Source organism: Corvus brachyrhynchos, unplaced genomic scaffold, assembly GCF_000691975.1.
Source record: "Corvus brachyrhynchos isolate BGI_N302 unplaced genomic scaffold, ASM69197v1 scaffold4, whole genome shotgun sequence".
Lineage (NCBI taxonomy): Eukaryota > Metazoa > Chordata > Aves > Passeriformes > Corvidae > Corvus > Corvus brachyrhynchos.
Window position 1 is genome coordinate 8,168,659 of NW_008237878.1, and position 11,402 is coordinate 8,180,060.

General features: G+C 56.1%; 1 protein-coding gene across 1 annotated transcript in view; it reads left to right on the forward strand.

Moving 5' to 3' along the window:
• Positions 1–5: 5 nt before the first annotated feature.
• BRPF1 (bromodomain and PHD finger containing 1) overlaps positions 6–11,402 on the forward strand; it is a gene marked incomplete at its 5' end in the record, with an annotated part of 27,135 nt that continues 15,738 nt past the window's right edge. The window contains 13 exons of the mRNA XM_017732313.1: positions 6–472; positions 1,356–2,315; positions 4,567–4,723; positions 5,798–5,929; positions 6,259–6,387; positions 7,357–7,669; positions 8,167–8,481; positions 9,465–9,752; positions 9,842–9,989; positions 10,536–10,672; positions 10,758–10,876; positions 10,983–11,137; positions 11,226–11,402. Of these exons, the coding sequence (XP_017587802.1) occupies positions 6–472; positions 1,356–2,315; positions 4,567–4,723; positions 5,798–5,929; positions 6,259–6,387; positions 7,357–7,669; positions 8,167–8,481; positions 9,465–9,752; positions 9,842–9,989; positions 10,536–10,672; positions 10,758–10,876; positions 10,983–11,137; positions 11,226–11,402 (3,497 nt within the window). The remainder of the gene's footprint in view (positions 473–1,355; positions 2,316–4,566; positions 4,724–5,797; positions 5,930–6,258; positions 6,388–7,356; positions 7,670–8,166; positions 8,482–9,464; positions 9,753–9,841; positions 9,990–10,535; positions 10,673–10,757; positions 10,877–10,982; positions 11,138–11,225) is intronic.

Below are 11,402 nucleotides of genomic sequence, written 5' to 3' on the forward strand. Positions count from 1 at the left end.
TGTCCCACTATGACCCCGCCACCCCGCCCCCGCCCCAGCACACCCCCCTGCGCAAGCACAAGAAGAAGGGGCGCCAGGCCCGCGCCGCCAACAAGCAGTCGCCCAGCCCCTCCGAGACCTCCCAGTCGCCCGGCCGAGAGGTGATGACCTACGCCCAGGCCCAGCGCATGGTGGAGGTGGACCTGCATGGCCGCGTCCACCGCATCAGCATCTTCGATAATCTCGACGTGGTGTCCGAGGACGAGGATGTTCCCGAGGAGGTGCCCGAGAATGGAAGCAATAAGGAGAACACGGAGACGCAGAGCGTCCCGCCCAAATCTGGGAAGCACAAGAACAAGGAGAAGCGCAAGGATTCCAACCACCATCACCACAACGCCTCGGCCAGCACTACCCCGAAGCTGCCCGAGGTGGTGTACCGAGAGCTGGAGCAGGACACCCCTGACGCCCCGCCTCGTCCCACCTCGTACTACAGGTATTGTCCGTGCCAGGGTGCAACGAGACTCCTAGGCTCATGCCCTGGGTTTGGAGGCGGAATTTGCCGCACTTTGTTCAAGTGGCTTGCCCGTGGCTCCTGGAAATGGCCTCTGTCTGCCTCTCCCAGGAACAGAGCTGGCTGTTCCATAGCTTCAGGCTCCTGGGGCTCTGCCTGGTGTCACATCACAGTTCTGAGGGTTCTGTGCATCTACAGAGCTCTCAGTTGCTGCTTAGGTCATTGCCAGCAGTTTGACTGCTGTGCTCTTTCCTTGCTGGATCAGCACATAAAATTGAAACAAAACCCAAATGTGTCCTTTTGCCTCTCTTGCTGCTCTTTGGAGGTATGCCAGGATAGTTTCAGAGCCCTGCAGCACCAGTACCTGTAGCATCTGTCTGCGGGCGTAATTCTTAATGGTTATCCTACACTACTCTCTGAGAGATTTGGTGGGTGCAGTAGCCCCAATTAATACCTCAGGCAGGAATTAACAGACCCCCCCTGGTTAATTAACCAGAATTAATGAAACATGGTGCCTTCATGCATGGTTGTCTTGGTTGTGAGGCTGCTGTCTCCAGAGCACTGGCACTTGCTGGCTGGCACATGCAGGCCCCCTCCTTGCACTGAAGAGTCTCCAAGGCCTGACCTTGCTCCTTAGACCAGTGTTGTTTTGTCTCCAAGCTGCTGCTGTGCCACTGTGCTAGTTAGGGTGCAGCAGCACCTCCCACTTCTGCACATTCCTGCCTTGTCCCTGTTTCTTTATTTTGACTTACTGCTGGAAATGCTGGAGCATTTGAACATTCCCTCAGCCACAGATCCTGGAGTTGGGGCTCAGCAGCTCCAACCATGTCAAACATGCCCTTACTTTCCCATGCTGTCCTTCCAGGTACATCGAGAAGTCAGCAGAGGAGCTGGATGAGGAGGTGGAGTACGACATGGATGAGGAGGATTACATCTGGCTGGACATCATGAATGAGAGGCGGAAGAACGAAGGCGTGAGCCCTATTCCCCAGGAGATCTTTGAGTACCTGATGGACCGGCTAGAGAAGGAGTCCTACTTTGAGAGCCACAACAAGGGGGACCCAAACGCCTTGGTGGATGAGGATGCCGTCTGCTGCATCTGCAACGATGGGGAGTGTCAGAACAGCAACGTCATCCTCTTCTGCGACATGTGCAACCTGGCTGTGCACCAGGAGTGCTATGGGGTGCCCTACATCCCTGAGGGACAGTGGCTCTGCAGACGGTGCCTGCAGTCACCCTCGCGCGCTGTGGACTGTGCCCTCTGTCCAAACAAGGGGGGGGCCTTCAAGCAGACGGACGATGGGCGCTGGGCACACGTGGTCTGTGCCCTCTGGATCCCGGAGGTGTGCTTTGCCAACACCGTCTTCCTAGAACCCATCGACAGCATCGAGCACATCCCGCCCGCACGCTGGAAGCTGACCTGTTACATTTGCAAGCAGCGTGGCTCTGGGGCTTGCATCCAGTGTCACAAAGCCAACTGCTACACCGCCTTCCATGTCACCTGTGCCCAGCAGGCCGGGCTGTACATGAAGATGGAGCCCGTCCGGGAGACGGGTGCCAATGGTACCTCCTTCAGTGTGCGCAAAACTGCCTACTGCGACATCCACACACCGCCAGGTTCCGTGCGCAGGCTTCCCGCCCTCTCCCACAGTGAGGGAGAAGAGGAGGATGAGGAGGAAGAGGAGGAGGGGAAGGGCTGGAGTTCTGAGAAAGTCAAAAAAGCAAAGGCCAAGTCTAGGATCAAGATGAAGAAGGCACGGAAGATCCTGGCAGAGAAACGAGCTGCAGCGCCTGTGGTTTCCGTGCCCTGCATCCCTCCCCACAGGTACGACCTGCCACCCTCCCTGGACTGGGGAGAAATTTCTCCTTTCCTCCATGCTTTGTGTCCTGCTTTCCATGTGGGCATTATCCTATTCCTCTCCGTTGCTTTTTGCACAGGTACTTCTCACTTTGTTGTCACAGAGGGCTATGGTGGTTTCCTCTGGGAGTCCTGCAAAGAGGCAGGGCCATGTGCTGCTCTTCAAAAGTTTCTGGGCCCTCAGCAGGGCAGGAAATAGCTGCTGTTAGTATAACAGTAGAAAATGAACTTGGCCGGATGCGTCAGGAAGCAGCTGGAGGTTCCCAGCACTACTTTCCTGTTGTGCTGACCTCAGGCACTGGAGTAAATGAGGCGGGGAGGAGGGAATTGCTCTCCTTTCTGCCGAGGTCTGTTCTCTCCTGAGCCTGTGTCAGGCTAAAGACAGAAGTATGGGAGCGATTCAGGCCTGGCAAACGGGCTAATCCCGGGTTATTTTGGCTCTGGAGTAGAGAGGTCTGGGGTTGGGATCCCTGTGCTCTGCTGAGCAGAGCTCATCCATCCCAGCAGCCACGTACCCCTTGCTGGGCTTCCTCAGTGTTCTCTGCCAGGCGCAGCAGCAGCTGCTCCTTCTCGGTGCTGCCTGTTGGAGCGGGGCTGGGCGGCCACGGGAGCTGAAAGCTGTCTGTGAGGAGGGGTGGCTGGAGAGCACCAGGACTCCTGCCTGCCAAGGAACACGGCGATCCTAAGGCTGACTCCCCAGCATGAGGCCTCACAAGGGGTTGTGTTTCTGTCACATTCCAAACCTGTGGTTTCATGGGAAGATGCAAACACCCTTTAGTTACAGGTGCAACTGCTTTGTGCCTTGCTCTTGTTAGATTGTTGGGCTGGCATGCAAATCCCACAACAAGAGCACCTAAGAGCCTTGCCAGAATTTGTCAGTGTAGTTTATAAGTCTGGATGTCCTCAGCAGCGTGTAAAGGGCATAAGGGCATCCTAGGATGCTTTTGGATCTCATTGTCACTCTGCAGCAGATGACACCCAGTTGAAGCACAGGTTGGGCATGGAAGCATTTGCCTTTGTAGTGGTGAGCCACCAATCCTGAGCTGCTGAGCTCTCCTCCTTCCTGTGGCAGGAGCTGTGCTGGGGCTGTGACCATAGGACACTGTCAGGATCCTCAAGACTATCTCCTGTGCAGTTGGAAGGGAGCACATGGAAGCCACTACCCTCTGGGCAGCATTCTGGTGACTTGGGGAGGCAGGTCTCTGCCACAAGGCTGCAGGCTTTTCGCCACAGTCTGTGTCCCAAACTTATGTTTTTGCTCACTCAGGGCTTGCTCCATAGCAAGAGCCTCTTTTCTTAATGTGTGGACGTGTTGGCAGGCAATTTGTAGGGTCTTGCTGCTATCGTGCTCACAGCGAAACCCACACTGAGCTAGAAGCTGTTAACCTCTCCCCAGGCCTTCCTGTTGGGATTAATTATTCTTCAAGGGCTGTTGCCAGATTGCCACGTCTTCCTGTGGGAGCTGTGCTTGGCCAGTGATGGCACATGAAGCTGCTGTGCCCATCCTCTTCAGCTGAGACTGATGCAGGTTGGGTCATCCTCTGGGAAGAGCTGTCCCTGGGAGGTGGGGAGATGCTGAGGGTTTGTCCCTTTGGCTCTGTGCTAGCAGGGCATCTCTGTCCAACTCTACTGAGCAAGGCTAAACAGCCCCTCCAGACTATCTGTTGTTGTAGGAAGTAAGCAATCCCTTTTGTGATGTTTTGGGCTGTTTAGGATAGTCTTGGATGGGACCTCTGTTGTATTCATGCCTCCTGCTCCCTCCTCGTGCTTTGCCAGGGCTTGAGTTTCTCTGGTAACATTTGGCCAGACCCTCTGTCACAGCAAGTGGCCCTCAGCCCGGTAAATAATGGTTTTGGGGTAGTAGCACCTTAACACTCCTGGTCTCAGGGACCATGGGAGCTGTTAAAGGTCCAGCCCCCAGGGTGGCTGTCTTGCACCCCATCCTGCCCCAGGCTTTGCCCAAAAGTTGACAGGAAGTAGAAAGGACAAGTCTCTTATGGAGGGGCAAGGCTGCACATTTCCTGGCATCCTCTGTTGTGCTTACCCTTTGTGGCTTGGTGTTACAGAAAGTCCTGCCACGGAAAGGGTGCTCTCTGCCTGAGGAGCTTCTCAGCTCCTCTCGGGTGGCCTTGCTGCTACATGTCCCTAGCCAGGGCTTCTCCTACAGCAGCCAGACTTGTCTCATTGATGCACTCTGTGGTTCCTCTCCTTTCCTCAGGCTCAGTAAGATTACAAACCGTTTAACCATCCAGAGGAAGAGCCAGTTCATGCAGAGGCTGCACAGCTACTGGACTCTGAAGAGACAGTCCCGCAATGGTGTCCCCCTGCTCCGCCGCCTTCAGACACACTTGCAGTCACAGAGAAACTGCGACCAGGTAAGGTCTGCTTGTTGGGGGACTGCAGGGAACCCTGGCTGTATGTGTGCTTCCTGTGCCTTTGGAGCTGTGGGCTTGGAGCCTTTGCTGCATGCAATGCCTCCAGGTGCAAGATGGGGATCAGGGGTATGAGCTTTCAGATGAGGAAAGGGCAGCCTCAGCTGCTTTTGCTGCTTCACCTTCTCCTCTGCTCTCAGTGTTCAGAGAATTGCCAGGCAACAACAGCACTGGCAGGCTGCCATGCTGAAGGTAGTTCCTTTCTTGTGCCTGCATTTAGCCAGTGGTGGTGGCAAACCTGTCAGAAATGGCTTTAGTATGAGGCCACTGTGTCAGGAAGTGCTCAGAGAGATGGCTGGGCATCTCCAGAAACAGTCTGGAACAAACCAAGGCCTCGCTTCCAGTTTCTGATACTGCTCCAGGAGTGCTCCCTCCGGGTGCTGCTTCCAGCCCACAGTCTGCCTCAGCCCACAGTCAGCACTTCACAGATGTGAAGTCTGGTGCCAGAGAGGAAGATTTTTCTTCTGGCTCCCCATCTGAGCTCTAAATCTTTCTTTCTGAGCCCTTTGATGACTGTGACTGGGCAGGGGTTTCTCCTGCCTTTGTCTACTTTTACTTATTTTTGCTGGAGAAGAGTTGAGACTGTTTCTGCTCAGTTTTGGCTATGGCAGGATAAAAGGTTTAATTTTTTTGGTGCTCCAGAAATGAAAGCAACCAGAGCTGGGATTCCCTTTTTGCCCTGTTGCACTTTGTCAGAGCTGTGAGCAGCAGCACCGACCTCTTGGGCAGCTACAGGCAGTCGGTCATGTTAGGAGGAGTATTTCCAGAGGCTCAGGATGTCCACCTCCTGACATCCTAAGGGCTTGGTGACCAAGGGGCAGGTATTTAGCTCTCACCAGAGGTCAGATTGGTCTTGAATCACCTGCCTAGGTTACAAGAAAAGAGCTGTGACCTTCGCTGGACCAGCTGGTCAGGCATGCTGGTTCCCTTTGCCAGGGAAGAGCCCCAGCACACAGTCAGGAAGGCAGAGATGGGAGCACATCTTCTGTCAGCTCATGGCCTCTGATGTTCCCACAGAGAGACACTGAGGATAAGAACTGGGCCCTGAAGGAACAGCTGAAGTCATGGCAGCGCCTGCGCCATGACCTCGAGCGTGCGCGCTTGCTGGTGGAGCTGATACGCAAGCGGGAGAAGCTCAAGAGAGAGACGGTAATGATTGCCCCTCCTTGGGGAGCTGCTGGGGTGGGCATCAGCAGGGGCTCCGTAGAGTGCTGTAGGTGTGTCGGGTCCCCTTGTGCTGCGCCCTGCTCCAATGGCTCTGAGCAAAGATGGCTGCTCCGTGAGGCGCAGGTGGGACGCAGAGGTGCTGGAGCTGGTGTTACACCTCTGCTCCCCAGAAACGGGGGTGAGGGGCAGTCACTGCCCCTGCAAGGAGAGGAGAGGTGTTGCTGTCCTGCAGGGCTGCTGCTCCCTGGGGACAGTCCCCACTGCCTGGCTGGGGCCAGGGGCTCAGCCCCCGCTCTGTTCCTTTGTTTCAGATCAAAGTGCAGCAGGTGGCGCTGGAAATGCAGCTGACCCCCTTCCTCATCCTCCTCCGAAAGACGCTTGAGCAGCTGCAGGAGAAAGACACGGGCAACATCTTCAGTGAGCCGGTTCCTCTGTCTGAGGTAACAGAAATCTACGAAGTAAGAACCCCCTCCCCCAGATTTCTACTTCACTCAAACTTGTCCCTTGCTCCTGCCAAGGGCTGCCCAGGGTGTGCTCTGGTCCAGAAGATCCCTGAGCAGCTGCTGCTGGCTCACACATCCCAGCATCACTCACTCACTTGAGGGGGGTGGGCAGCAATGCCCCTCCTGGATAAGCCGAATGCAGAACAGCTGAGCTGGTGACAGCTGGGAGCACAGCACTTGGCCCTTCCTTTGCATGTGTTACTTGTGACATCCCAGGGTCTGTGAGCAGTTGGGGATTCCCACTGGGAAAGGCAAAGTGCCAGCCCTTAGCAGTTGGCATGCTCTTACCCGTCTTCTTCTGAAGGCCTCTGCTAGGTGACTGACTGAGCAGGGACACAGGGATGTCAGACTGCCACTGCTGCAGGTAGGAGAGAGAATTCCTGAGACTGTCATGGAGTCCCTGCCTGGGAATATGGGCGAAGTCCACATGGTCTCTGCAAGGTTCTGGCAGCAGGTCAGCATGGAGGCATCTTAGCAGATGGGGAGGCAGGCTGCACCATCTCACCTGCAGCCAGTGCTGCCACCTGGACGGCTCTGTTTTACCTTTCTGCACTCACCCTCACCCCTGGGGCTGCACTTGCAGCTCCCTCTCCAGGGAATAACCTGTAGCATACTGGATCCCAGCTGCCTGCAGGCAGAAGTTGAGGATAGGATGCTGGCGTGTGTGCTGGAGCTGTAAAATGCTTCGGAGCGCGTATCCGCTCTAGCAGGTTGAGCACAGCACATGGGCTTCCTAGTCCGGAGGCGTTGCTGTTCCTCAAGCTGCAAAAGCAGACAGCATTCCCCGATGTGCATTTGGGCAGAGCACAGGGAGCGATACCTGATTCCTCTAACAACTGTTTTCTTGGAGCAGGTACTGCTAACTGTGGCTCCTGGGCTCTTAGCTCTGGCTCTTTCCTCATGCAGGTCCCAGACTACCTGGATCACATCAAGAAGCCGATGGATTTTCAGACAATGAAACAAAATCTGGAAGCCTATCGCTATCTGAATTTTGATGACTTTGAGGAGGATTTCAACCTGATTATTAACAACTGTTTGAAATACAATGCCAAAGACACAATCTTCTACCGGGCAGCCATCCGTCTGCGGGAGCAGGGAGGTGCCGTGCTCCGGCAGGCTCGCCGGCAGGCAGAGAAGATGGGCATTGACTTTGAGACAGGCATGCACTTCCCCCACTGTGTAACAGTGGAAGAGGCTCAGATCCAAGACATTGATGATGGTGGGTACTCGTTCCCTGTCCTGGGGTACGAGGGCTACTCAGAGGTAAAGTCTGGGCAGAGTCAAGGCACCCAAGAGTCTGACCTGCCTCCTCTGGGAGGTTAAGTGTAATGCTGGGCTGTGTGTCCCCACTCCCTGGAGAGCTGCTGATTTTGTTAGCCAGGTACCTATCAGCCCCATTAGGTTGGTTCTAGGCAGTGATTTGTCTGTGTGTCCTTTCTTTCCTGTTGTGTCCTTGTTCCAGACAATGTGAATGCTGGTATTCTCCACACTGCTGATCAGCCTGCTTTCCCCAGTGGTCCCAACTGGCTGACTTCCCACAGGGGTCCTTCTCTTGGTCTTTTAGGATAACTTCCCTAAAGGGTTCACAGGTGTTTGATGCCATGTCAGCTCCTTCTTCCCTGCAGGGAACCTGGAGTGCCTCGTGCCCTTTCAGGTAGAGGAGCTCCAATGAGTTCCTGATTTCTTTCATGCATCTGCTCCTCTTTGTTTCCCCAGAAGATATGCGGCTGCTGCTCTCGGAGAATCAGAAGCACCTGCCCTTGGAGGAGCAGCTAAAGATCCTGCTGGAGCGGCTGGATGAGGTCAACGCTGGCAAGCAGAGCATAGGACGGTCCCGCCGGGCCAAGATGATCAAGAAGGAGATCACAGTCCTACGGCGGAAGCTCGCACACCCACGGGACCTGGGCCGGGATGGGCTGGAGCGGCACAGCTCCTCTGCCAGGGGAGTCCTGCAGTCCCACAACCCCTGTGAGAAGGACCTGCAGACGGACAGTGCTGCGGAGGAGAGCAGCAGCCAGGAGACTGGCAAAGGTAATGCTCTCTCCAGAACTGCCAGTCTGGGGAGCCATGAAGAGCTGCCTCTGGACAGGACTGGCTGGGGAGAGGCTGCCCTGACAGGTGCCTCCTGAGGCAGAAGGACTGTGTGGGCAGCTCTCCACACACACCTCGCTCTTCACCCCTCCATAGGAACGGGGCAGGTGGCCTCTTGTGGGACAGTCCCTTATTGTGCATTCCCCTGCGGGGGCTCCTCACTTCCTGTAGTGCCTCCGATAGGGGCAGATGCAGAGTATGATATCTGTGCTTCCCCAGGCTCCCTCCCAGCATGCTCACTGGATAGTTTGTGTAGTGAGCTGTGCCAGCCAAGCAGGGGGGATTGGATGAAGGAGGCCATGTCCTGTGTCTGGAACAGCCACAGCCTGGTGTGTGTTTGGCCCTGGGGAGGGTTGGTAGGTCACTGGTGTTCACAGCTGCGGTCAGCACTCACCTGGTGAACTCAATCTCCTTGTCAGTCGAGGAACTGGATGTTGTTCCAGAGACTGACAGTTCCAGCTGTGTGACGTGGGGCATGAGGTGGATTGTTTCCTCCTGCCAGGCCCTGCCAGCTCGGCCATGTTACCTGGTTTTTAGTGGCATCATGGAGCAGGCTGCCTTCGGTTTTCCTTCCTGCCTGAGGGCATGGGAGGGAGTTGCAACAGCACTGACTGCTGAGCTCCAAACGTTTTCCCAGGGCTGAGAGTCAAACAGGCCATCTGCCAGCTCCCTGGATGGAGATGCTGAGCTGGGCTCTTGTGAGGAGCACAGCAAAAGCTTCAGGCAGAGCTGCTATGAGTTACTGGGGGTTTACCACCTCTGCATCCCAGTTCTGTCCCCTAATCACTGGGAAAAGCAGGTTCTTCTGCAGTCAGGGATGATCATCTGAAATAATGTTCCCAAGAAATGAAGCTGTTTCTTGACACTACTGCCATGCAGTCCCTGCCATCAGGGCTGCAGCTGACACCTCCTTTCTCTTCCAGGTCTAGGTCCCAATTCTTCTTCTACCCCAGCACATGAAGTTGGCAGGAGGACCTCTGTTCTCTTCTCCAAGAAGAACCCTAAAACTGCAGGCCCTCCAAAACGTCCAGGACGCCCCCCAAAGAATCGAGACAGCCAGATCACTCCTGGGCATGGGAACAGCCCCATTGGGCCCCCCCAACTGCCAATAATGGGGTCCTCCCAGCGGCAGAGGAAGAGAGGGCGAAGCCCACGCCCCAGCTCCAGCTCGGACAGTGACAGTGACAAGTCCACAGAGGACACCACCATGGGTGGGTGCAGCTGGGCAGCTGTGGCCCCACTGGCAGTGTGTGGCAGGCTCTGGTGCAGTGGTAATGCTCTTTGTTGGGGTGTTTTTCAGACCTGCCAGCCAACGGTTTCAGCAGTGGGAACCAGCCCGTGAAGAAGAGCTTCCTGGTGTACCGCAACGACTGCAATCTTCCCCGGAGCAGCTCCGACTCGGAGTCCAGCAGCAGCAGCAGCAGCAGTGCTGCCTCAGACCGCACCAGGTACTGTCCCTGGCCCAGCTCTGCTGACAACGGTGCTGCCCAGGCTGGTAGTGGGCAGCTCTCAGCCTTGAGTTGCTGGACGAGGTCTCTGGTGGTCCCTGTCTTGTTCATCCTCCTGCAGCCGGGCTGCTAATCTCTAGAAATGTGTGGGGTTTGTGCCTTTTTTAATGTAAAACCTAAAGGTATGAGCGTGTGGCAAAGAGCTAATAGGAAGCATAAACTGGGGAATCCCCTCTTTGCACAGCAGCTGCTCTGTCATTGGTCCTTCCAGCAGCCAGCACTAGCAGGTTCCTGCCTATGCCTCTAATTTGGATCAGGGCACATCTTCTGGTCCTCCCAGGTGAAACTGGGTGAGGGTCTGGCTTGCACCCTGGCAATAGCACCATCCCACCTTTCTGCCTGGTACTCCTGCCAAGTCCTTCCCAGTGCTGAGGCCAGCAGTTGGAGACCACAAGCCCTGGTGTCCCACCAGCCTGGCCCTCTGGAAAGCAGTTTCTGGAAGCTTAACATGACTCCTGCTGATGGCTCTGCTCCCTGTCTCTGCAGCACAACGCCCTCCAAGCAGGGCAGAGGGAAACCCTCCTTTTCCCGAGTGAACTTCCCAGAGGACAGCAGTGAGGACACATCAGGGACGGAGAATGAGTCCTACTCCGTGGGCACGGGACGAGGTGTGGGGCACGGGAGTAAGTACTATGGCTGTGCAGCCTTGTGCCTGTCTGGCACCATCACCTGGGGGGACACAGCTGACTCCCCTCTCCTCCTGTACAGTGGTGCGTAAGGGTATGGGGCGTGGCGCGGGGTGGCTGTCTGAGGATGAGGATTCCTCCCTGGATGCCCTGGACCTGGTGTGGGCCAAGTGCCGGGGTTACCCCTCCTACCCAGCGTTGGTGAGTACTGCCCATCATCAGGGCCTCTGAAATCCATGTCCCCTCCCTGGAGACTGGCTCTTGGGGTCCCTGTTCTCCTCTCAGCCCTCCCCTCCTCTTTTGGCAGATCATTGACCCCAAGATGCCGCGGGAAGGCATGTTCCACCATGGCGTCCCCATCCCCGTGCCCCCCTTGGAGGTGCTGAAGCTGGGGGAGCAGATGACTCAGGAAGCACGCGAGCACCTCTACCTTGTCCTGTTCTTCGACAACAAGCGCACTTGGTAAGGCCAGGTTGCCGAGGGCTTTGGGCGGGGGGGTCCCTGGAGACGATTGTAACCCTCAAATGAGGTGGCCCCCTGCTCTCTGCAGGCAGTGGTTGCCCCGGACAAAGCTGGTGCCTCTGGGGGTGAACCAGGACCTGGACAAAGAGAAGATGCTGGAGGGCCGCAAGTCCAACATCCGGAAGTCGGTGCAGATCGCCTACCACCGCGCCATGCAGCACCGCAACAAGGTGCAGGGCGAGCAGAGCAGAGACTCCAGTGAGAG